Source organism: Pithys albifrons, chromosome 6 (genome assembly GCF_047495875.1).
Source record: "Pithys albifrons albifrons isolate INPA30051 chromosome 6, PitAlb_v1, whole genome shotgun sequence".
Classification (NCBI taxonomy): domain Eukaryota; kingdom Metazoa; phylum Chordata; class Aves; order Passeriformes; family Thamnophilidae; genus Pithys; species Pithys albifrons.
Genome location: NC_092463.1, coordinates 15,743,796 through 15,770,226, shown reverse-complemented (window position 1 = coordinate 15,770,226; position 26,431 = coordinate 15,743,796). Strand labels below are relative to the sequence as shown.

The window sequence follows — 26,431 nt, the reverse complement described above, 5'->3', positions numbered from 1 at the left end:
CTCTATAGGCTTTGAAATAAACATCTCTTCATCAAAGGAATGTCCAATCTTCCCAAAAAGTGTTCTGCCTAATAGAGATAACCTATTATTTATTCCCCAGGTGGAAGACAGAGAGCTTTCTGAAACTCGTTGGTGGCATCACTGTGCCAAGCAGCAAACTACTAACTGTTGACACTTGTCAAAGACCCCTGCTTGAACCATACTAAAGTCTTAAGTCTGAAACACAGAAGTAAAATAGCAAAATTAGAAAGTTTTTAATGTCATGTTTATTCATTGATGTTGTTTTACCATAGTACATTTGTCTGCTTATTCCAAGGCTGTACAAAGACTGGTGTTAATGCTTAATGCCTATTAACAGACTAACCCATTTTAGCCAATAATTTACCCCTCCTGCAACCAGAGATCAGAAACATACCATGAACATGAGCAAAGAAATAAAATAATTATAGATGTTGTGGAAACCAGAAGAAAAAGAAATGGATAGGAAAGTAAACAAGGAGAAAAATAAGCATGTTCATTATGAATGTGACTTTGAGTACTGTGTATCTTAATAATGAAGGCAGCTCTTTATAATATTGTGGCTATACTAACCATGAAGCAAATGAGAAAGAGAGTACCAATGTTGTATTACTGGACAGTCTGGGAACAGAAGGGGTTGTATCAGGAGACACGGCAAGTGTCACTGATGGGACATAGGTGTTACTGGTAGGGTGCTTGATCCTACAAACAATACTGGAATGGTGCTTACTACCATGGGTAATCTCCCAGCTACAGACACTGGCACCAGGAGGAGATGGCTTGTACTTTCTGCTGCTTGGGGACTTCTAGAAGCTAGTTTAGGTGCAGGCATAGGCTAGCAGTAGTCTTCTGACTGCTCTGAGCTGTATAACTGGTTCACAAAGATTGGCTCCAGGGCACTGAACTGCAGAGATCAGATCTGCCTCTTCTTTTCTTAGACCAAGTTCTCAGAACCTCTGAAGTTGGCCCTGGAATGAGTCTGGAGTGTACATTTCACAGAAACAGTGGGCAGGCCAGTATATATCTGCAGGGGGAAAACACAACTTCTTTGAGACCACTTTGCAGCAGCCAAGCTGGGACAACAGCTGAAAGGCAGGGACATAATAGACTCACTGGACAACAATGGTACTATTTAAGATAATAAGCATTATGCATGTTAAGGTCTATGCTAGTTATGAACTTCATGTTGGTAGGAGAATGGAGACAAGTAATAAGGTGACATAACTTGTACCCATTTGTCAGTCAACACAAAAAAACAGTGAGAAGGCAGCCATGAGAGGAGAAACAGATGTACACAACCCTCTCCACCCACTTGCTTCTCAGCTTCCCTGATAGAAGATGAACGTATGCTGTCAGTATCACATAGGCCTATTTTGTCCCAGAGCTGGTGGCAGTGATGCTGAATGCAACCTTCTTAAAAAAAAAAAAAAAAAAAAAGAAGCAAGGCCCAAACAAACATGCAACTACGACAACTTATATTCAAGAGTCTCATCTACAAAAAACAGTGAATAACATCACTTAAGAGGTGGAGAGGCCCTCTGTAGCCATGCCATACTCAACTGGTCAAATGCTTGATTTAAGAGTGGTGATCACCACATATGCCATATGTACATTGATTTAATCTTTTTTCAGAGGGTTCACAATTTTTCCCATGAAAAGTATATTGCTTTCCAGAGTTATGGCTATTAGGAAGGGCCTGTTGAAATTAATGGTAACTGGAACGGACATAGGCACTATTTCCATGCCTGTGGCAGCTGCTGCTTCGGTGCCAGTCTCATCCACCTTTATGACAGCCTTATGAATAGCCTGTGAAGAAACAGACATGATACAAGTCAAAGGGGTGCAAAACTAGTCACCTAAATAGGAATGTGAGCTAAAGTGCCTCAAGAGGTTATTGGTAAGAAACAAAAGTCTGATGGACAGATGGGGGTCCACTGCATAAAGACAGCAAATTTGGAAAAAAAAAAAGCAGCAAGCCACATGCAGCATAGCTTTCTAGTCCCAGAGAGGAAAAGTTCATCTCCAGTGGAGGAGCATGTCCCTGCTAGTGAAAACATTTCCTTTGTTTCTTTGCATATTCCCTGCACCCACTCTTGGAGATCTGTACAGCTAGGCCAAATATTAAAGGAGCAAGACCATATTTAACTGCCAATTAAAAGTTACTATAGTTGAAGAAATAACATGCAGATGAGCACAATGAATAGAATTCTGAAATTATGTTTCCTATATTCATTCATATCTTGGAAAAAATGGGAGCAAAGGAGAAGGGCCAGAAATGAAGGGCAAGAGCAGAGAAACTTTTAAGTTTTACCTTGCAAAATCAAGACATTGACAGATCCTGATTCACTAATGTCCTCCTGAGGTCACGAGGGCAATTGTTTTCTTCATATTAGACAATAAAAGTTGCACTGATAGCCAGATTTAAACTCTAGGTTTATTGAAGTATGACCTGACTGAAGCTTTTGCCATGGCCCAGCACTAATGAGAGTCATTGTTCATAGGCTTGAATCCAAGTGTTTATACTAACTGCATTTTCCTTTCTCCCAAACAGCTTACAAACAAGCAGTGTTTTACCTCTCCCTTCCCCTCCATAAAATACAAGCAGGGATACATCCTACAGGTCCCTACTTGCCCACAAGCAGGTGAAAGAAGACAGACACAAACAGAAACAGCAATGTAGTATCTGTAACAACACAATGCAAGAGAGTACCAAGATGTGGATAGATGACAATCTGGTCATGTCTATTTATAAGGTTGCCCCATGCAGATCAAAAGGCCTTCTAGATTAAAAAATTACAGACTTGTAATCTGCTCCAACCTAATTGCATTTACAGTGCATAGACAAAATACTCTGTATGCCAACAGCTGCCTTTTCATGTAAAGCAAAACCTGTTTACAGGAGTTTTGCGTAATGAATAGTTGTACAGAAGCAAGTATCAGTTACCAAGGGTCCATAAAACAAAAAGAAGTATGACTTACCTGAGAAATTCTGTGCTGGGGCTTCCCAGTGATCCCAGACAGGTCAGCCTTATCAGTGAATAGATCCATAATGCCCATTTTGTATAAGGTCTCTTTTAGGTCATATGTCCCATAAAGAGTGAATTTCGGAAGATACAAATTTACTGAGCTGCTAGAAAAAATATTGCAAGAATATAGTGAAACATTTGATCAGGTATCACAGAATAATATGGGCTCACAAGAGACAAAATTATTTTGCTTTCTCCCTAAAGACATTTTGTCTGCAGGCTCTCTCTAGCCTGTGTGGAACATGTATAGTGATTTTGATTTGGAGAGAAGAAAAGAAGGTTTATAACAATGTTGGAAGGCTAGTTGAGAGGATGGGCTGTAAGCTGCTGGCTTACACTCTGCAGGAAGCCAACACATGAACAGTGATATTGACCCAGTGAGCATTTAGCACAATACAGCTGTAGCTCCCTAAAAGTCTTCATCTAACATTTTCGGAAGTGAGTGATCTTTTGTACAGTCTGCTGGAAGCACCTTTGTCATGACCCATTACTGAGGATGCAGAGGATTCACTTTGTGAAAAAGAGACTCTTTTAGGTGTCTCCAGCTATGCACAAAAAAAATCCAACATATGTAAGTTCACTGGTTACTCTTGGGAGAAAAAAACCCCAAACTATTAAAAAAAACCAAAAAACCCCAAACCACAAAAACAAACCCCATCCCCCGCTGCCCCCTCAAAAATCCACACCAAAACGTTGGCCTTGTGTATTTATCATATAAATCATGACAGAGAAAACAAAAATATATAGCATAGAATCAGTACAATAGTAAGTATGATAGAATGGATAACAAAGTAAAAAACAAAAGCACATTGTCAGAATGTAGTTAGTCAATAGATAATTATTTTTTTATGTCAAGCCCAGTGTCTGACATTCAATTTTAAGGGACTAGTTTGTTGCTTTCCATAAATTACCAAAACTCTGTACTTATGACTAATTTCTTCCTTGTTTTATCCCTAAGGATCTAACAATTTTCAAAGGATAAACCCAACATTTACAGCCAGAAGCAGCATAATGAGCCAGAGGTTAGTGACAGTGCTGACATCAGGTACTGTTTCCTGATGAGAAATCGGAGCAACTCCAGGGCTCTAGGTCAGGTAGGTGTGGGGCACTTAATGAAGGCAGCCAAAGAGCAAGACATTCAGTGGGCAGGCAGGAAGGAAAGGGCCCATACCTGAAGTGTTGCACAGCATCTAATGCCAAGGTTGGCTGGTACCCAAAAAGGAGAGTGCTAGTGGATTGATTACTGATGGCTGATCTCTTACTTCTCACTAATTTCAGTCTGTGCTGATTGCTGTCCCAATTGACAATGCAATTATCATTGAATCATCTGTCTTACTGTTATGTAAAAACACTCCTTTGCAATCCCCCACTTGTTTCAGTGTGGAGGAAAGGGAAATCCATGGACACACGATAACAATACAACCAGGAAGGAAGCAGTGGAATGCACTTTCCAGAAGTGAAAGTGATGATTTCTTCACAATTCAGCCATTAAATAGATCTCAGATGCCTGTACTGGTGACACTATCCCCTGCTTGGCAGCCAACAGTAATGAAAACTGTGCCTCACAACATTTCTGCAGCTCATATCATTGTCAGTTTGCAGACAGAGAAACAGGGACAAAGCTTGTCCACAGCCCTTACATCGTTCCATATACTACTTCAAGCCTCTTTATTAAGACCTTACAGAAACTCCAAATAATAGCAGGGGCAATCAACTGATTTGAAAACTAGAGGGGAAAGGAGGAGTTTGTGACAGTTTGCAGGAGAGAATGGCTATGATAAAAAATGGAGAGCAGCATAAATCAAACTTGCCTTTGAGAGTGACACTTTTTTGTATTATAAGAAGGAGAGAGGAAATATAAATCCCTTCAATTGTATTTAGTGTACTTCTTGATAATTTTAAGGCAATTGTGTTTTTTTGACAAAAATTATTCACAAGTATCTTGAGTCAATATTTTATGTGTCCTATACTCACAAACTATATAGCTGCTTCCAGAAGTTTCAAAACTGTGAAGGGGCACAGAGAATTACATATTTCTTCCTGGTCTTTTTTCCTTCCTTTTTTGTTATTTAATGAAAAATATTTAGATTCTTTTGATAAGATTTAACAGTGAATCAGAGTTAAGAGCATGACACTGGTTTTGGGTTTCTATATTAGGATGCAATTTTTGTTTTGAGAAGGGATCATGTAAAATATGATTTTCAAATGAGTATGTATTAAGGTAACTAACTTTACACATCCAATTCGTGAATGAACACAAGGGCATAATACTGTTTTTTTAGGCTTGTACACATATTTTGTCCCATGAAAGCCTAGTACCATACAGGACACTAATCATTAGGAGTCAAAAATTGTTTACAGAAAGCATATAACCTTTCTGTCTTCTAGGCTCAAAGTTACCTTGAAAAAAAGTGCAGCTTGTTCCAAATTTGCCTTCTTAAGTCCTCAGAGAGCCTGAATATAGTGCCACTGGGTTTGGCGAGCTGCTCTATACCCTTATTATTTTGCTTTGACCTCATAATTGCCAAATAGAAGTTGTTTTTTCAGCATTAACTGTGTAATTATTTTTAATTTTAATAGGCAGAAAAGAAGAAAGAGACAAGAAAAAAGGCTGAAGTCATAGGAATTTATTTATAAATAGGAGAAGAAGAAGAGCTCTTGCCAAAAAAGTGATAAGAGGTCTAAGTTCAAAAGCAGGGACCTGTTGAGAGTTGAAGGTGGGAAACAAATTGCAGACATGGCAAAAGTCCTAAAGCTGTGAAGGTTTTCAGTGGATGCAGTACAGAATGTGAAAACATAGAGACACCAGAGAGCCAGATTCAACTTTAGTCAGTGGGAATTCTTTTGCAGATAAAGCAGAACTAAAAATGGAGTCCTGATTCTGTGCCATAGCCTAGCACATTTGATTCCTTGCCTATCATCTGAACCAAGAACTGCAGAAATGTTACCTTTTTGTGACTAATGTTCTCCACCTTGACATACGTTCACAAGACAATCTTTTCTCCAGCTTCCTCATTCTTCCTCGATCAGGGAGAATGAAAAATGCTGAAGCACCTCCTTTGTAATCCATTTGCACCACGGTGGAAGACAGCTGCTCGTCATAGCCATGCTTGAACAGGCCCATTCCAAACATCATCGGGACTTCAACAGCCTTGTTCCCATCCACAAAGAATTTGGCCATTTTAGTGTATTTTGGATCAAAAGGTTTTTCCCATTCAGCTTGAAATACAAGAGACAGAGTTAGAGGATATTTTGAGGACATAAAACCATAGGACATACCACCACAAGACACATTCTTAGATGGCAGAAACTGGTACAGTTGTAATGGATTGGAAGACAAACCAGTTTGCAATGATCACTTGATCTAACTTGATACTCAGAATAATTTAATAGCAACACACCGTAGGTAGAATGTGATGTAAAACAACTCCCTCAGATTTTACAGCAGTGTGCAATAGTCTTCATATAGATGAGATATCAAGTGTTCTACCTTGCACATTTCTTCCATCACAACAATTTTAAGGAGCCTGTAAAGCCATCATTCTTTCTCTAGGCTCAGAATAAGACCTTTTCCTTTCCTTATTCCCAGATCAAAACAGGTTTGTAAAGGGTGACATGAGGGATGAATTCTCTAGAGACCTTAAGGGGTTTGGGTTCATTTCAGAAAGAAGGTGTTTATATCTTATATTAGCTGATGATGTATAGAGTTACAAGGAACTTAATTCTACCAGACTGCTCTGTTTAAAACCAAAACAGTAACGGAAACCTTTTCCACTGTCATCCTCACAATATTAAATTTTCAAAGGCTCCTCACTCATGGTGAATCATGGTGAAACAAACTGTCTACATTGGAACTCTGAAAGATTCTTATCCTCAGTGAAGAGGAATTTCTAAGCCAAATTCCACATACCGACATCATTTATTTCAAAGGCTGAGCAAATTGTAAAAATGAGTAGGGGTTATTGGAAACGTTTCTTTGTTTTTATTTCTAAGAGGTACTGTTGCTCTGTAGTAAATTTTATCTTATAGAGCAAAGCTAACATTTTATCAGATTTAGGGGGCAAAACTAGAGCTGCGATACTAAGTGCCATCAAGAAAATTGTGAAACAAGATGTAATCTCCTCTTGACTTCTGATTTCTATGTGAGCATTGATTACTAGGCAGCTTGTTACAAATTAAATAATTGTCATCTGCTGTTTTCACCATCTGACATAGCCTGAACTTATTTAGTATTTGGAAAAAGCAAAAGGAGACATTTAGTTTATGTCTTGAGCTCTGAAAGTATAGATTGACAACTGCCAATAATTTGAAGAGGGAAAAGTTGCTACTTTTATGTTTCTTCCTGAACAGTGACTTCTGTCATCAGATGCTTAACAGGCAGCACTTCTGCCTTGTTCTGCTTAAGGGAAAAAAAGCAGAATGGATCACAGAAACATGAATGACACGAGTCCTGAAACACTCAAACAACCTTTACCTAGTGCTCTACTCTCAGGGATAACAGTGACTGAATTCAGAAAGAACTTTGCTTGACTGGAAACTAATTAGGATGTTAGAAGCACTACTCTGAAATTCAGGAGAGCAGACTCTGGTCTCTTTGGTGATCTCTGTCTGCTTGGTAGAGTCCCACTGGACAAAGGCATGGAGGGAAGAGAAGTGTGACAAAGCTGGTTGGTCACAACACCACCATGCAGTGCTACAGACTAGGGGAAGAGTGGCTAGGAACTGGCCCAGTGGAAAAGGACCTGGGGTGTTGGTCGACAGCAGATGAACATGAGCCAGCATGTGCCCAGGTGCCCAAGAAGGCCAATTGCAAAGTATCACCAAAGTGTGGCCAGCAGGAATGGGGCAGTGATCATTTCCCTGTACTCAGCATTGTTGATGCTGCACTTCAAATCCTGTGTTCAGTTTTGGGCCCCTCACTACAAGAAGGATGTTTTGGTGCTGGAACATGCCCAGAGAAGGGCATTGGAGCTGGTGAATATTCTAGAGAGTAAGTCAGAGGGAGAGCAGCTGAGGGACCTGGGGTTGTTCAGCCTGGAGGAGCCTGAGAAGGGACCTAATAGCTCTCTACAACTGCTTGGAAGGAGGTGGTAGTGAAGTGGGGTTTGGCCTTTTCTCACAGGCAGCTAGCAACAGAACATGAGGAAATGCCCTCAAGTTGTGCCAGGGGAGGTTCAGGTTGGATATCAGGAAGGATTTCATCACCAAAAGTGTTGTCAGACATTTAAATGTAGTGCCCACAGACATGGTGGAGTCACCACCCCTGGAGGTGTTCAAGAAATGACTGGATGTGGCACTTAATGCTATGATTTAGTTGACGTGGTGGTGTTCGATCAAAGGTTGGACTCAATCTTGGAGGTTTATTCCAACCTTGATGATTTTGTGATTCTATGATTCTATTAATATTCAAGGATCATGTCCACCAAGCACAGGAGTACTTCATCCTAATAAAGAGGAAGTCAGGCAAAAATGCCAGGAGAACTGTGTGGATGAACAAGGAGTTACTGGATGAAATCAAATACAAACAGGTTGCTTACAGAGGGTGAAAACAAGGACAGGTAACCTAGGAAGTATATAAAGATTTTCTGAGCATCTAGGGATTAGGTTAGGAAAGTTAAAGGTGTGATAGAATTAAATCTGGCTAAGGATATCAAGGGCAACAAGAAAAGCTTCCATAGGTATGACAGTGACAAAAAGAAGACTAGGGAAAATGTGAGCCCCCCTCCAGAAGGAAACAGGAAATCTGGTTACCCAGAATGTGGAGAAGGCTGAGGTTCTCAGTGACATTTTTTGCCTCAGTCTTCACCAGCAAGTGCTCCAGCCACACCACCCAAGTCACAGAAGGCAAAAGCAGGGACTGGGAGAATGAAGAACTGGTTCAAGTTCAGATTCAGAAGATCAGGTTCAAGACCATCAAAGGAACGTGAAGATGCACATGTTCATAGGACCTGATGAAATGCATTCACAGATCATGGTGGAACTGGTGGATGAGGTGGCTAAGCCACTATCCATATTTGAGAAGTTATGGCAGTCCAATGATATTCCCACTGAGTGGAAAAGGGGAAGCATGGATTTAATTTTTAAAAAGTGAAAAAAAAAAAAAAAGAACCAAGGAACTACCAGTCGGCCTCACCTCTTTGCACAGCAAGAGCATGGAGCAAATTCTCCTGGAAACTGTGCTAAGACATGTGGAATATTAGGAGATGATTGGTGACAGACAGCATAACTTCAATAAGGACAAGTTGTGCTAAAGAGAGAGTAATCGATGTCATCCAGCTGGAGCTATGCAAAGCATTTGACACTGTCTCACATGACACCTTTGTCTCTAAACTGGAGATTTGGATTTGACAGATGGCTCACTTGGTGGTCAGTGGCTTGTTGTCCAGCAGAAGAGCAGTGATGAGTGGCATTCCTCAGAGTCAGATTAGGACCAGTGGTGTTCAACATCTTTGTTGGCAGCACAAACAGTGGGATTTAGTGCACCCTCACTTGCCAATGACACCAAGATGTGTGATGCAGTCAACATGCTGTAAGGAAGGGATGTCCTGCAGAGGGAAGGTATTCTGTGCAGGGGAAACCATGAAAGGTGGCCTCATTGGAACCTGATGAAGTTCAACACAGCCAGTTTCAAGGTTCTACATGTGTGTTGAGACAATCCCAAGCACAAATACAGGCTGGGCAGAGAACGGATTGAGTTTAAAGCAGACCTGAGGAGAAGGACTTGGGGTTGTTGGTAGATGAGAAGCTCAACATGAATGACAATGTGCTCTTGCAGCCCAGAAACCTGACTGTGCCCTGGGCTGCATCAAAAGGAGTGTGGCCAGCAGGTCAAGGGACACAATTCTCCCCTCTACTTCACTCTGGTGAGATCCCATCTGGAGTACTGCATTCACCTCTAGGGTCTCCAACATAAGAAGGACATGGGCCTGTTGGAGCAAGTCCAGAGGAGGCCCATGAAGATGATCAGATGGCTGGAAAACCTCTCCTATGAAAACAGGTTAAGAGAGTTTGGGTTATTCTGCCTGGGGAAGAGAAGGCACCTGGGAGACCTTAAAGCCCCTTCCAGTACCTAAATGGGGGCTATAGATAGGGAAATACTTTTTACACAGGCAGATAGTGATTGGACAAATGGGAATAAATTTAAACTGAAGAGGGCAGATGTAGATTTAGATCAGATATAAGGAAGAAATTCTTTGCCATGAGGGTGGTCAGATACAGGGACAGATTGCCCAGAGAAGCTGTGAATGCCCTGTGTCTGGAAGTGTTCAAGGCCAGGTTGTCCAACCTGGTGTAGTGAAAGGGGGCTACAACCATGGCAGAGGGGTTGTAACAAGATGACTATTAAGGTCTGTTCCAACCCAAACCATGGCTATCATTTAACACATAGATTAGACAGAGATGATATTCACTAATACTTTCCTCCTGTTTCAAAGGACCTTTTATTTCTATGCTCACCTCTGTCTTAGGGGACTACCTTCTAAGGATGGAACTTTTCTCAAATGTTTCATGGTGTTCAAGTGGAAAAATTAAATTAGTCGTATTTTTTGTGGTGATCAGCTTGACTAGGGCATGATAAGGTACCAGTGGAATAAAGTGGAATAACATGCCCACTGGCTCAAAAGCAGGTAAATATTGCCAGAATTTTGTCCTTAGGGAAGAACTTTTGCACTACAGTACACCAGAAAATAAAGAGGAAGGAGTTACCAATACTGTGCAAGCAAGGTTGCAATGCATAAACACTGGACAAGAGCCTAGAAGCATGGTCTGGTTATAGAGCTAACTGAGCTTTAGATTGTCTCCAAATTAATCCCAACCAATGCCCTATTTCAAGATAAAAATTCTTCTTATATTATTGCTATGAATGCTATTCTTTAATCTAGTTTCTTTAAAACTGAAGAACTAAAACTTAACCTACACCATCTTTGGAGGAGCTAGGTAATCATTTCAGTATTAAAATGAACATCTAATTAAAAAAACCCACCACCCTATTTTTAGAACATGTGAAAGTTAAGTGTAACACAAAGTTATTTTTAATACAAAGTTTCTCAGCCTTTTGTACTGATTAGTTAATGCTACTAAACTTATTGCTAATTCTGCAAACAGCATTGAGTAAAAGAAAAATCAGTAGGATTTTTGCCTCTTTTGAAAGATATGCATGATGCTCAATAAAAGCCTAAGTGAAAACATTATTTGAGACAAACAAGTATGTTTTCATCATCTGTAATTCAGTTGACTCCATTTAGCTGTGGCCAAATTTTCAGAGATTAATACAAGGAGCAGAGACACAAATGAAAACCAAAAAACAGGCCCCAAAATAAAGTTCTTAGTTACTTTCAGGGTAACTAACCCTCATATTGGAGAGTGCAAGCATCCAGGCTACCAATTTTAAAAGAATACTTTTTCCTTTAAAAAAAAGCTGTATTTCTAATATTTCATCTCCATTTCAGTTAAAAAACTTGGTAATATTTTTATCAAATAGATTACAGAGCATTATTTTTCTGAATACAATGGCTTTGGTTTTGGCATGCAATGAGTAACAGAGAGAAGGTCTGAAAGGAGATGCAATATCTGTTACTAGACCACTGATTGAACCTTACAGCCTTGATCCTCTTCTTCGCATTAGATCAGCAGTCTGAAAAGCTCTGGGAGGATCTGTTGACTGTATCTAAGCAGACTACACAAGTTAATTAAGAAAAACCAGCTAATTGTCAATAGGCTTGTATTTGATACTGGTGGGTCCATCTTCACTGGAAAATATTAGAATCTGCAAATCAAAAAAAAATGGTTGAAACCTATGCCTCTAAACACATCAGGACTACAGACATACTATCGGCAGAGGCATAGTAAAAAAACCGGGAGAACATGAGTGTGAAATTAAAATAGTTGAATATTTAGTTTTGGATACATGAACATACACGGTAACAGCAAAACTATGGAGTAAACATATTTCCTATTTGGTAAGGTGCTAAATTTTACTTTAACAGTATTATTTTGTATTTAACTCTGAACTTGCTGAAAAAACCCCAACTGGATTGAAGTCCACAGAATTGAATTTCAAATTAAATCCTAGACAGCAAAGCATTTAAGAAAGTGCTTAAATCCCACTAGATTGTATGGGATTAGATGCTTTCCTAATTAGAGATGCCATTCTCAACATATATTTCACTAAATCTTCAGAAGGAAAGAGGTTTATGTATTAAAAAATGTAGGAAAATCTTCCATGCATTTTGCTAGGAATTATCATCAGTGTCAAGCAGAACATGATTTCCAATAGCTTTGTTTGTAATTAGATGCAAGTGAGGACTAAAGGTAAAACAAAATATGAGTCCAACTGCAAAATCATAAAGCAAAAAAAGGTGATGAAGTCCAAGACTGACCTGATGAAATAAATTATGAAGAATATGATATGTATATCTTACCATTAAAATAAATATAGCTTATAAGAAGAATTTCAGTAAGTGGATCAAGGTTATTTACAAGGTCCTTGATTTTTCCATTGGTTCTTTCAGCTACATATTGATTGATCTTTTGCTGGGCTTGAACAGCATTCTTGAAGTTCATAGGATAAGCTTCTCCTTCATAGAAATTTCTGAGATCATTTAAAAATTTTTCTTGTGGCTTCAGTCGGTCAAGCACAAACAGAACATTTCCCATCTTCAACTGTAACCCTGTATTCTTTCTGTTTACCATTTCCATGAGTTGACGATAACCTTCATGTATTTCATTTTCAGAAATCTCACGTGGGTTAAAGCTAAGGACCCTAAGAATCTGTGTCAGAGTGTCTGATCTGGCACCGAGAGTCAACATTGCAAAGGCAGTAGAGATGCTCAAAGGAGAGAAGAAAACATTCCCATTTTTCTCCTGAGAAGAAATCTCTTTGTAGAAACAACATGCAAACTGACAAACGCTGTTCCTTACACTTTGCCATGGCATGTTTCGGTTGTCTTGGCCTCTTTGATTTTGGTTTCTCATCCCTTGGTAATTAGGATCATAGCAATAACTTTTGGAATTAATTCCAGCAAGTAAAAGGCACAGGAAAAACAACATCTTCATGATTCTATGATTCTGTAATAGAAGAAAAATTACATTTGGCTTGCAAATCTTTACACCTTGTGTTTAGCAATACATCAATCCCTTCACTATACTGAATTAGCTTAGTACCAGTGACTCTGAGACATTTGAATTGAGGGATAGCAGCTTTCTATTTCAAGGAAGCAGACTCTGAAAAATTACTCAACCTACTGAAGAGGTTATGAAATAATAAAAATTAAATTCAAAGAGGGATGAGGTAATACCAAGGACGCCCTCATTAAAATTAGGCGACAATTCTTTTAACGTGTTTTTTTTTTCAATGTTCTGTTTTCAACAAGGCTTTAAGTGATAAAGAGCTGTAAGTCAAAAGTACAGGTCTATAGAGCAGAAAGTAAGGAAAACAATCAAGGTCAATTAGTTCAATTTGAAAACTTAACTGATGAAAAATCAAAACACAATATACCTCCTTTGTGAAAGTTAAAATATTATACATTTTTGAATGGGCTGCATGTAAACACATATGATGGCACCAAAAAGAAAGTAAATGCACTTGTTAATGAGGAAGTGATAAATTTTAAAATAATTTAATAAAGCTTGAGCAACTGAGCACCATTTAAAAAAGCCAACATCCACACCACATAAATTACAAAAGGGAGAAATAGCAATTAGAATGTTATCAAGACACTGGAAATACAGTGTTGTTTATTAAGAAGGGGGAAGTGAATAAGCAAATTGAAATACGTGTGTCTGCTGCATGCAAAGGCATGTCCAACCTAGTGATTTAATCAAATCAAAAATCAAAAATAAAATAAAAAATAATCTAAAGCAGTCATGGTCTTTATCATTACAAAGATAGAAAAGGGTGATTTGGCAGAGAAGGCTGGAATGGTTAAAAATGAAGATGAATGAGTGAATTCTGGAGGAAAAAGAATACTAAAAAATACTTATAGAGCAAGAAAGCCTTTTCCAGAGCCGCATGGAAATCATTCACTCCACATCTCTGGCAATAATTTTAACTCTAGAAAACAATATTGTATCACAGTCAGTTCAATAACTTTTGTCAACAGAGAAAAAAAAGTAAAGATGTGGGATATTTGGATATCCAGAACATCATCTTGTTCTTTGTGATCATTTCACCTATAGAATTTTTATAAAACAAAGTACTTTCTAGGAGAAAAAAACCTTAGGTTTCTGACTTGCACTGAGAAATGCAGATTGCCTTGTAAAATCATTGACTCCTCATCAATTCCCACCATGAGCCTGCATTTGTGTTCTCTACTTTCCAACATCTTCCATCTCCAAAACCCAGTGAACTCAGAAGGCTGATCTATCCTTTAATAACAAATGCTCTAAATATTCCTTAATTCTCACTCTTTGAATATCGAGGTCATAGAAATGCTACTATCACTAGGATGGGCCTGAACACCATGACAAACCACATTCAGACAGTGCACTTTCATATCTAGAACATGTTTAAATTTAATCTCCCTCATTTGTTTGTGAGTTTTTCCACCATCATGCTTACTCTAATTCTTTTACCCACAGCTTTTTTTTTTCAAACTGTCTAATACTTAAGTCCTCAATTCCACTTCATTTCATCCTCTTCATTTGTTATTATCATCAATTTACTTCATTTAAAACAATTAGGAATGTAGTTTTCCTAAGGAGAAGTATGCCATACAAACATGCCTATCTCACAGAGGACTACTTATTTTTATTTAAAAAAACACAAATCATAGTAAAACACTACAAGAAGCTTTAAATCACAACTTGAGTATGAACATGACAATTTCTCAATTGATTATTCAAAAACTGTTGCTCTGGTGTTACACAGGGGAAAAAAAAAAAGCACTACTTACAGTAAAGTCAAAAGGGTCCTGTTGTGTTCACTAGGTCTGCACGGGTCCTTGCTCAGTTGTTTATGCTGCTGAACACAAAGCAGGGTATCCTCTAGTAAAGGTTAAGATCATCTGAGGGCTGTGACTCATGCATTATAATTTTAGAGATTAGTATGATGTCGAAACTAGTTTTACTGGACACTTAACTTTACTGAATATGTTTCACATGTGACTTTTTATTATTCATAACTATCTGATCACCCTGGTTAGATTCAAACCAATTTTTCTCAAACTGAACCTACTGTTTCTTAATATTAAAGATTCATACATGTCAGTTGCCCAAATCTACTATTTTATGAACAAAATACTCATAATATAATTTACAGTGACTATCACGCTGCTGCCTAGAAGGCAGGAGGACAAGTCTTGATACACCAGGACAATCTGAATTTTTTTGTGACCTAGCTTGCTTTGTCTCCTGTGTATCTTTATCTTGGATTGATTGTCTCCAGGTGAAGCCAGTGATGCTTCTAATAGGTGCAGGGCTGTTTTGCTATACTAGCAAGTGCTGCTGTATGTGTACCTGACTATCCACTCCCAGATGGGGAATCCACTGGCAGCAAGAGCTGTGGTATCACCTTCTGGGCCACTTGCATGGCCCTGTGCCCAGGGAAGAAGAATGCAGCTGGGATGCCATTGAACACAGGTGATCCCAGTTATAAGCATGGCCTGGGGACAGAGGGTGGAAGCCTAGGAGCATGGGTGCTAAACAGAGCAAGTCTTTAGATCAACTCACTATCTTGTGATCTGGGATGTGGGGAGCAGTCCCCTCCAATCCCGTGCCAAGTTCAGCTGAGTCAGAGCAGACAGCCTGGTATCCTGTGCTCAGATGTACTCCTGGGTGCAGAATGACAGAAGCATTGAAGGGAACTCTGGAGACCACATAGTTCAAGCCCCTTGTTCAAAGCAGGGTCATTTACAGTGAGTTACTCAGGATGATGTCCAGCTGGGGTTTGACTTCCTCCAAAAATGGAGACTCCACAATCTCTGTGAAATCTCTCTGTTTAAGTGTTTGGCAACACTGACACTACAACAGGTTTTCTCTACGTTTAAATGGAACTTTTTTAATTTGTGCCTGCTGCCCCTCGTCCTGTCACTGGATGCCACTGAGCACAATGGCACTCTTTCTTTACTCATCTCATCAAAAGTCATGTATTTATACACCTTGTTTATACTTACATAGGCTTTTTGTTCCTCTGGCCTAAACATTTCCAGCTCTTTCAGCCTCTTCTCATGTCAGATGCTGCAATTCTTCAATCACCATTGTAGCACTTTACTGGAGTCACTTGTCCATGTCCTTCTTACATTGTGGAGTCCAGCACTCCAGATGTGTACACCAGGGATAAGCAGAAAGGAAGGACCACTTGCCTTGACCTCCTGTCAAAGCTCTTCTTAATGCAAGTCAAGTACATGGAAATACAGAAACACAGAATAAATGGATGGTTTGGGTTGGAAGGGACCTCAAAGATCACCAAGTTCCAACCCTCCTGCAAGGGATAGGGACACTTTCCACTAGACCAGGTTGCTCAAGACCCCATCCAACCTGATCTTGAACAGTTCCAAGGATGGGGCATCCCTGGAGCATTCTCTGGGCAACCTGTTTCAGTGGCTGACCACCCTCATAGTGAAGAATTACTTCCTTATATCTAATCTAAATCTACTCTCCTTCTGTTTAAAACCTTGTCATATCACTACATGCCCTTGTAAAAAGTCCATCTCCAGCTCTCCTGTAGGACCCTTTTAGGTATTAGACGGCCACAATAAGGTCACCCCAGAGCCTTCTATTCCCACCTGCCTTCATAGGAGAGTTGTCCTTGCCCTCTGCCCATCTTTGTGGCCCTCCTCTGGACAGGTTCACCTTCTTCTTATGGGTTGGGAACCCCAGAGCTCGATGCAGCACTCCAGGTGAGAGCAGAGGGGCAAAATCCCCTCCTTTGACTTGCTGGCCACACTGTTTTTGATGCAGCCCAGGATACAATTGGCTTTCTGTGCTGCAAGTACACATTGCTGGCTCATGTCCAGCCTCTCATCCACCAGTATCCCCAAGTCCTTCTCAGCAGGGCTGCTCTCAGTCTGCTCTTTCCCCAGCCTGGATTGATACCAGGGGTCACTCTGATCCAGTGTAGAACCTTGCAATTGGCCTTCTTGGACCTTTTGATGTTCCCATGGGTCCACTTCTCAAGCTTATCCAGGTCCCACTGGATGGAAGCTGTCCTTCAGGTGTGGCAATTGCACCACTCAGCTTGGTGTCATTGTATGCATTTCCTGCAAGAGCTTACTGTTGGCTCATGGTCAACTTGGTGTCCACCAGAAGCCTCGGATCCCCAAGCACAGCATCTCACTTTCTAAAACTAGGGTAATACTTTCTCTCATTTTCCTTTCAAAATGCAAACATTTGGGGGGATGTACTAACCGTTACTATACACAAAATAGAGTTGATCTCAATGTTGTTTCTAAGGACAATTGAAATACTCACCACAACAATAACTCAGCAACATTTTCTATGAGGCAAAGATGCAACCAGTGAAAGTCGTTGATGATTACAGCCTATCAAGCAAATCAACTGATTGCAAAAAAAACCCTCTTAAACATCTTGCTTATGAGGTAAAACTTGAGAAATAGAAGGCTTTGAGGCAGGATACTGAACTCACACATAGTACGTTCTTCACACATACCACTCATCTGAAGGAGTACTTGAGATACTATTTTCACTGCTTCTTGTATAAATAACAGCCAAGAATCTCACATAGACCTAACTTTTAATAATAGCCTGCAATTTTCATGGTATATAAAAACTGATTTCTGATGAAGGAAGGAAGCCCAATTAAATACAGACGCCATGCTAATGACAAGGTGACGGATGAATGACTAAGATAGATTTGAACACACCTAGACCACACCTCAGGACACTTGCTGGAGAAAGCCTGCTGCTAAACATGGAAAGGCCTGCCCTATGATTGGAAAGAAAGCAGAGAAAATCAATTAAGAATCAATTTGTATGAATAAAGTGAATCTCTGGACTCTAATGTTGAAGAAAGTCTAGTTTTTTTCTTTCATGTGTTACCAGTCTCAAGCCATAAACGGAAGGAAGATGAAGGAAAGGGTAACATCTAGACCCAGCTATAAAATTTCTGTATTTGATGTAAAACATTCAACAAACATAAACAATTATTTATATCATAACTATAAGCAGAATACTTATTTATAAATAATGCAGACATTTTGCTCAGTTCTAAAGACTGGGATATTCCAAAGTAATGTTCCATGTGTTGAAGATATGATATGCATAGTGAACAGAAAATTTCCTCACCTACACTGTGGACTTCTCTAAAAGTTCTCACAGCTCTCACACAGTTAGCACTGAAGTTTTTATAGGTAATTAAGCCCCCAGCTGGCAAAATGTAATGTAAATACATCTGCTTTGAGAATAGTGGTTGAAAGAAGTTTGTTTATCCATGGTTCCTCTCTTTGTTATATATAGTAACCTCTGATAGCACAAGCAGGGAATTCTACAGTGCAAACAAAGCCTCAGAGCCTCTCCTTAGCCTGTTCTAAACCACAGATACGAGGTGTGTATATACCTTCAAAGAGAAAGAAGAATTTCTTAATTTGTTGTCCCATTGAAACCAAAGCACTTCCTCATAACCATAATTAAAAAGGGAGGCAACAGGGACTGGAAAACAAATTTATATTAAGTTATTCTTTTCTGGACCTCGCAATACTTTCTCCTGAAAATACAATAGGGGAGTGTGCACAACCTATGTAAACTGTAAGGTGTGATCCATTGGATTATGGAGCTTCCATTTCCTTAAAATAATGAAAATATGATATTTTATAAATAGTTCAGATCTTGAAGAATGTCTCGAAAATTATTCCTTAGTAAGTAGGGCACTGTTAGAGATGACTTGCAGACATAGTTAGCACTCCAAGGCATCTCTGTTTAGTTGTGGGACTTTTAACAATTCCTTCAGTCACAGGAATTTCTACCAGTAAATCTATTACACCATACAACAAACAGGTTGGAGAATACACTAAACTATCAAAGCTTGGGGTAGCTTGGAGTTGCCTGGCATGTCCATGTTTTCTCTTCCCAAAACTGTCTGAAGTGTTGCTCCACCCGAGAGCTTAACCCTGACAGCATTTGTTTGGGCTGGATTCTCACAAGGCTGCAGTGTTTGAGTCCAATAGAATTGATTTGCCTATTTTAAGCTATCTTCCTTCAGTGTCTCTTTTTTTCCCCAAAAAAATCTTTCTCAATCTCTCAATCCTCTCTTTCACCAGTCAATGAAACAGATAATAACCCACACATGTCCAGAGTATCCTGGTCAATGATTCCCTTAACTTTCAATCTCCTTCTTCTCCACAGCCAGCAGATTAAAAGTCACACTTTGCCTACAGTCACTCTTCAAGGACCTGTGCTATACACAAACAAATTAACACACTTTACTCTTCATCATTTCCTGGCTACGCTTAGTGATACCCTACCTATCACTGGAAATGCATGGCTATATGTAGAGACATGAAACTCTCTTGTAACTCAATTGCAACTTCTTGAATTAGATCACCATTAGCAAACCCAGCAGTGTTTTGTCAGAAAACAAAAGACTTTATTTCAAGACGAGGGCAGAAGTGGCTGTGGCTTGGCAGTGGTTCCCCCACCTGCCCAGCTCCCCCTCTTTTCTTTCCCTGTGGAGGAGGTAGGGAAGGATCCCATCCAACTTCTCTTGTCATCTCTTCTGCAGAGGATTCAACACAGACATATAGAATAGTATCACAGAATCATGGAATGGTTTGGGTTGGAAGAAACCTCAAAATCATCTAGTCCAATCCCTGCGCTATGGGCAGAGACACCTTCCATTACACCAAGTTTCTCAAAGCCCCATCCAGTGTGGTGAAGAATACTTTCAGGGTTAGGACACCTGCAACTCCTCTGGGCAATCTGTTCCACTGTCTCACGACCTTCACAGTAAAGAACTTCTTCCTAATATCTAATCTAAACCCACTCTGTTTTAGTCCCTCTCAGTCTTTCCTGTAGACTCCCTTCAGGTACCAGAAGGCTGCAATTAGGTCACCCAAACCCTCTTTCCCAGGCTGAACAATCCCAATTCTCTCAGCCTTTCCTCATACAAGAGGAGCAACATCCCCCTAATCATCTTGGTAGCCCTCCTCTGGATTCACTCCAACAGGCTGATGTCCCTCCTGTGCTGGGGACCCCAGAGAGGGGTACAGTGTTTCTTTCCTCTTTACCAGTCACATGGGACTTCCTCTGATACCATGACTTTTCTGATATTATGGAAAGAGGCTTGGCAACTACTTCATCCAATTCCCTCAGGAATCCCTGAGTCCTCTATCCCCTTTTAGCTGTTTTTGCTCTCCTAGCCAGAAGTAAGGATGCCAGGAAAGCTGGTCATAAAAATAAGGAAGAAATGCTAGATAGAATAGGCCTCCTCTGTATAATGGCTTTCCAATCAAGTCAGAGACCAAATCTCACTCCCTTGTATGCAGCTGACCCTTGAAATTGAGTATTTCCAGTCTTCTCTTCCCATGCCCTTTTAAATCCCCCACCCAGGACCACAAACCCTCAAGCAGCAACCCCACTCCAGTCACTACCTCCTCAAAAGACTCATCACCAAGTCCCTTCAGCTCCACTGACACCCTTTTGCCCTCACCTTTAGCATCTCCTTTAAGATCTGTGTTATATAAAGGAAAGAGCGAGAGGTGAGGACAAGATGTAGGTACCAGTTTGCTTCAAGAAAGCTGAAGAACCATCACATTGAAGAACTGGTATTGGTTTACTTGTCATGGCTTCTCCTCAAAGCCCAGAAAGTTATTTCTCCCATGAAATTAGTCCCTTTCTGAACAGCACACCCTTCAGTTAAATATGACTTTCCTGCTACAAAAAAAAACCCTCCTTTCTCTCTTCCCAAGAGGTCTGTGAAACACTGTCCCACACTTCATGTCTTTGGCCATTTTAACAGCTTGCTCTTACAAACCTTCTTTGATCTGCCATTGGTGAATTTTTTAAGTTTCTGTCTGCTGGAAAAATTCACATTATACTATTTTCCTCTCAGATTCAACAATCTCATTGTCCTGATAGCAGAAACCAAGGTAGGTGGCTTTTTAAATTCAGTCCTTATCACCAGCTCATGACACCTTAAATAAGCAAAACACTACAGAGAAAATCCCCAAAAAACACTACAGAGAAAATATTCAAAGTGAGATTCACAGCCAACCACAAAGAGATAATCTACAATATTAAATTAATAAATTATACATAGACAATTATCACAAGAATATCTTTATTCCTTTTTCTTACTCTGTCTCTCCAAGTTTGACTTCCCTTCTGATGGCTTTCTCAAAATAAACACAACTCAAGAGTTTTGTGTTCTGCACAGATAGTCAAACTAGCTGCAATTCCAAAGTGTAGTACTCTTAGATTACATTAGAAACATACTACTGGAAAAAAGGGTTTACTCCAGCACCAGACACTTGACACATTTTTCATCAATAAATCTCAAGGCATTTCAGATCAAAGAAACATCAATGGCTGTTTTTTTAAGAACATGCAAGCAGCAGCTTCCTCTGCCAGCACAAACAACAGAAACCAGGAAAAAGGATGACAATCAGATAGTCATCATAAGAGGCATTTTTTGGGTTTTTTGTTTGTTTGCTTGCTTGTTTTAAATTAAGTTCTGAAAAATTTGGTTAAACATAAAGTTATCTGAATACTGTTAAGTATCAACTATTTAAATTCTTTAGAAACAGTTGCAATAATTTAGTTTCCAACTCTTGCTATGGAGGTAGGAGGGAAATATGAGAGATTACCCTGAACAGTAGCGTAATACTTTCTGGAACTACTTCTACTAGACATGCAGTGACACCTCAGAGATTACAAATTGATGAAGGCAAGTAAAAATCTGTGTCTCACAAAGCAAGAAGTACTGTTCCCCATGTAGGACTGAAACATGAAAAGAGTTTTCACTGTGGGATCAAAGGGAAAATAAAACTAAGAAAAGAACCGTGAGAAAGTAGGGCTGAAATGCAAACTTTCCCACCTGGGGAATTAACACAGCATGTTGCTTCCCACATACTCACACAGCTTATTCGGAACAAACTCAGGTGTCTTGTATGACATCACATTGCACAAATTGTAGACAAACACCAACTCTTTCAGCCCTAAAGCCTTTGTGAATAGAGTTCAACACACAGAAAAGCTCAGAGAAAAATTTCCTAATGAACTGAGAGTTGCCCTAGATAGACATTTCAATATTGCCCTAGGGGAAATGGTGTGGTCCAGAATTCATCTTACACACAGTAACTCACATGCTATGTCTCGGACATGCACTGAGGAGCCAGAGTAGTGCCAGAATGGAAAATTCAATTAGAAAAACACATCCTGTATCAGAGTTTCACACTGCACAACTTCACTACTTTAAATACCTGACCAAGCTCATCCAGGGCTCCCTTGGAAATCTCTGCAAACAGATATTTAACACAAAGTAGTCATTCTCTGTGAAATAAGCAAATTTGGCAAGACTAGCTCATGATGCGTCCTGTGACAACCGGCTCAGTGCAATCCCAATGTTGCAATATATCAAAAGAAGCAAAAACATACTTGATTATACAACTTTGGAAGAATTTACAAGCCACAGCAGTTGTATAGCATAGTGAGGTCCTTGTCCTTTCTGACTACGAATTCAAAAGATTTTTTAATAGAAGCACTAAAAAATATCTTACCAGGAGGTGAATTATCAATACTTAGAAAACAGAGTGGTCATTGCACATCGTTAATTGGATCCTGGTGCACAGAACCCTGTGATGATTAAAACTCTAAAATCGCAACTGAAAAACTTTGGAAAGTAGGAATCACATAAGTGAAATTCTAAGTTTGCAACACACCAGTGCACAGGGAGGTACTGTGTGAATTACAGGTACAAATAAATAAACTGAGAGGAAAAAAGTGTACTCCATTCTGAAAGCAGGGTCAGTAAAAATACGTAATACCCCTTGTTCTCCAGTCTCAGGGAAATTAACTCACTGGAAAGGGAAATGAAAAACAACAACTGAGTGAAAACTTGAACATGTATCCTTGAGTGAAACAGTCTGTGAAATGCAGATTACATCTGAGAGATGACTCTCAGTAAGACATACTGTGGACTTAAATGAACATACTTCTTAACCAGTCACACTTCATACTTCACAAGAAGCAACTTCTTCCTTTTTGAAACGTTACAGTTGAAGATTTATTCATGCTAGTAGGAAAAATAATGTGTGTTTTTTCCAAAGTATTATTTTCACTCCTGTGAAATAGCCTTAGCATGAAATATTACAGCTACACATGCAGTTATGCTACTGGTCCATTACACCAACTGCATCAAGAGATATGCTGTTTCCATCTACACTATTGGAACTCTTTGTATTAGAAGACTGAACTCCATGACATCTGACAGACTGAAATGTGATATTCTGATCTGGACTTTGCACTGTTTAGCAACAAGCAAGCAAATTAGTAAAATGGGATTTGTCAGGTGCAGATATTTAATGTAGCAGAAAACAAACAAAGTGAATGCCTTTAATGTCTTTAAACTGTAGCCAAGGGAACTTTAGACCTGCACAATTCTAAAGAAATTATATTGTTTATTTTGAGGTGGTAGGTAAATTCATTGCTTCATGATCATGATGAAAATGACATTTATATAAGAAATTAATGATCATAATAAGCACATATTCAGTGGAGATGATAACCTAAGGACAGACATATATGCTGAGGCAATATTGACAATAGCAAAGAAAATGAGACCTAGGATAGTAACAGTGAGAATCAATAGTAATGATATTGGAAGGGGGAGCTACATGACCAGAAGACAAAGGACTTCAGAAATGCACTGAACTTGGTTAGTCAGGGTACCTAGTAAACTCATTCTGGGTGGCTCGATCCATTTGCAGTATCACTGCATAGCTAGTATGCCTGAGGTGGGGAGAAAAGGTCTAGTGATGACAGTTGTACCTGTAATGGTTTAACTCAGTGGACAGAGAAAACGTGTGGTGTATCACCAAACAGGTGATGTGAGTTATAATTATGGTACTAAATGAAAAGGAAATTGCTTTCATCATTGCCATGTAACACACACTAGATGATGTGTGCCTCAAATGATTCAGCTCAATTATTCCCCAAATCCTTTTTCTTTTTTGGCATCCATCTATGAAAATCTTCAAAACTTAATATACCTTTAAGCCTGTTTGGAAGCAGAAAGAGTAAAACTGCATTGACACTGGGCGTGGGAAAGCTGGTTGATTTAGGATGTTCTGTAGAGACATAATGGCAGATCAGCAGCACAGCACAGCTGCTGTGCTTCTCACTGCACTGCTGGAAGGAGCATTCAGTATCCTTTCTGTGAGCATATCCATTGCTCCAGAAACAGCATGTCTCTTTTCAGATCCCATATGCATTGGCACCAGCTCATCTTGCTGGACACCTTCCTCTGTCACCTCCTTTGTCTGCCAAGAATGTGCCTGAGCAGCCCAGCAAGCAGACTCTAGAGTGGCATTTCAGACAACCCTCTTTCCATAAAGAGTAGGGTGGGGATACCAGAAGTGTGACTTTGCTAGGAAAAATTTTGAAGTATCAGAAGGGGAGAGGCATGCCTTCTAGAGAAAGAAAACCATAAGAAAATCAAATAATCTTGTTTTCCTCAGGTCATAATGACCAAAACTTACCATAGAAGTCCCTTCTTCCCCTTCAATCAATGTACAAGCCAGTCATTGAAAAATGTATGTATTATAGATCTATGAATGTATTATTGAAGTTGCTTAGTAATGGGCTGTGGCATGAAAGGAAAGAAAAAAGCAACAATTGTTCAAGAGCTGTTAAGTGAAAAGACACTGCAACAGCTACTAAAGCAGAAGGAGCTTTGGCAGATGCAGAATAGAAAAAAAAAGGTAAAGGAGCTCATATTTTAGACTCATCTGGAAGTGCCTACTGCTTCTTGGAGAGGTTCTCACCCAAGCAATCGGATGACAACAGGAGCCCTCCCTCCTCTCTGATTTCAGCAGGGTCTGGATTAGGTCTCTGCTGCAGCTCCTGCTGCACTCCACCAGGCTGCCTGACTGTTTGCAGGGCAAACTGTGGAATCACAAACGGTTCACATGATGGCAAAATAATATCAAGACTTTATGATTTGCCACAGCTATTTGCAGCCTGGTGCAATCTCGAGACATTATGTCTGAATACCTGCAAGACTGTGTCAGCCTATTTTTGCTTCTGATGGACAAAATCAAAACTAAACTGCAGTCAGCAGTAAACCCACCAACTATTACAGTTTTTTAAGGCTTTTCAAGGGAATCAAGTTGCAATCTCTGGGAGTTCTGTCATATGTCACAAGCTTCATTTACAGTTTTGCCCATTAAAATATTTTCCTGACCCTATGGGAATTAGAACGGGTTACTTCAAGATAAGCAAGGGAGGAAGTTTGTAGGCACCAGATACTTTCTGATAAGCTCCTGTATATCTGAATATCTTTTATTTAGGAGCAGGTTACCTTTCATTTATTGCAGGGTAACAGTGGTCATGCAAATATAAATATGACAGTGTCCAATGAGATGGTTCTCATACTTCAGTGCAAACAATACAACACTGAAAAAAGCAGACAGCAGCTCCCGCTTTTGTGGTGAGATCAGTTCCAAGATTACTGGCTTAGTTTTTACACACTCCTTGAGAAAATGGGCTGTATATTACACATAAAAAGGTATGGCAGTGCTATTTTTCACATCAAGTCATGATTAATATATATTTCTAAATAAATAAAAGACACATTTTGTTCTTGTCCTCTGCCAGTTTTAAGGTACTACCCAATGGGTTTGGAGTCTTAATGGGATTCCCTTCATAGTTCTTCTAAAAACACCCTTCCATTTTGCACTTCTCTGAAAGAAACCCTGTGCTTGCCAAAGTACACATTCTCCAGATAAAGCAACCATTGTCAGCAGCTTCTGCAGTTTGGCTCAACAAGATAAACGTTGATGGGAAAGGCATAAGGTAATATTTTCAGAAATGCAACAATGTTTTCAGAGCCTGTCCTATTTTTAAAAGTAAATGAAGTTCTGACATGTCAGATTTTTAAAGGTATTTAGTATACAAGTAAATTTGAGTTTTCATCAGCTTATATGCAGACTTGAGCACTTCAGAAGCAAAGAGTAGGGTTTTTTTATATTCAAAAACATTTCCAAAACTGCATTACCTGAAAATCACAGTTCCAATGTTTAAAGAAATTGGATTCACAAATATGAAAATATTTTTGAGATTTTTCTGTATTCTTCAGAAGTAAAGTAGAAGAAAAAACAAAACAAAACAAAGGGTGAAAGGAAATTTGAATCTAATATTACAATTCAGTAATTAGATACTCACAGATCACAGGGTCTAATAACTAAGCCGTAGTTACAGATATTTCAGCAATAACAACT

The 26,431-nt window shown here is 39.4% G+C and overlaps 1 protein-coding gene across 2 annotated transcripts; it reads right to left on the bottom strand.

Moving 5' to 3' along the window:
- Positions 1-247: 247 nt before the first annotated feature.
- Positions 248-15,044, bottom strand: LOC139672881 (serpin A3-4-like). Of its 2 annotated transcripts, none has more exons than XM_071557600.1 (5): positions 14,936-15,044; positions 12,464-13,109; positions 5,993-6,263; positions 2,998-3,145; positions 248-1,824 (listed from the first exon to the last, which is right to left on the bottom strand). In XM_071557600.1, exons 2-5 carry the CDS (start codon positions 13,095-13,097, stop codon positions 1,636-1,638), a joined length of 1,242 nt encoding a protein of 413 aa, XP_071413701.1. In that variant the 5' UTR covers positions 13,098-13,109; positions 14,936-15,044; the 3' UTR covers positions 248-1,635. The 2 variants fall into 2 exon arrangements, with proteins under 2 accessions (XP_071413701.1, XP_071413700.1); XM_071557599.1 differs by having other exon boundaries at positions 2,998-3,148; positions 14,936-15,043.
- Positions 15,045-26,431: the final 11,387 nt, after the last annotated feature.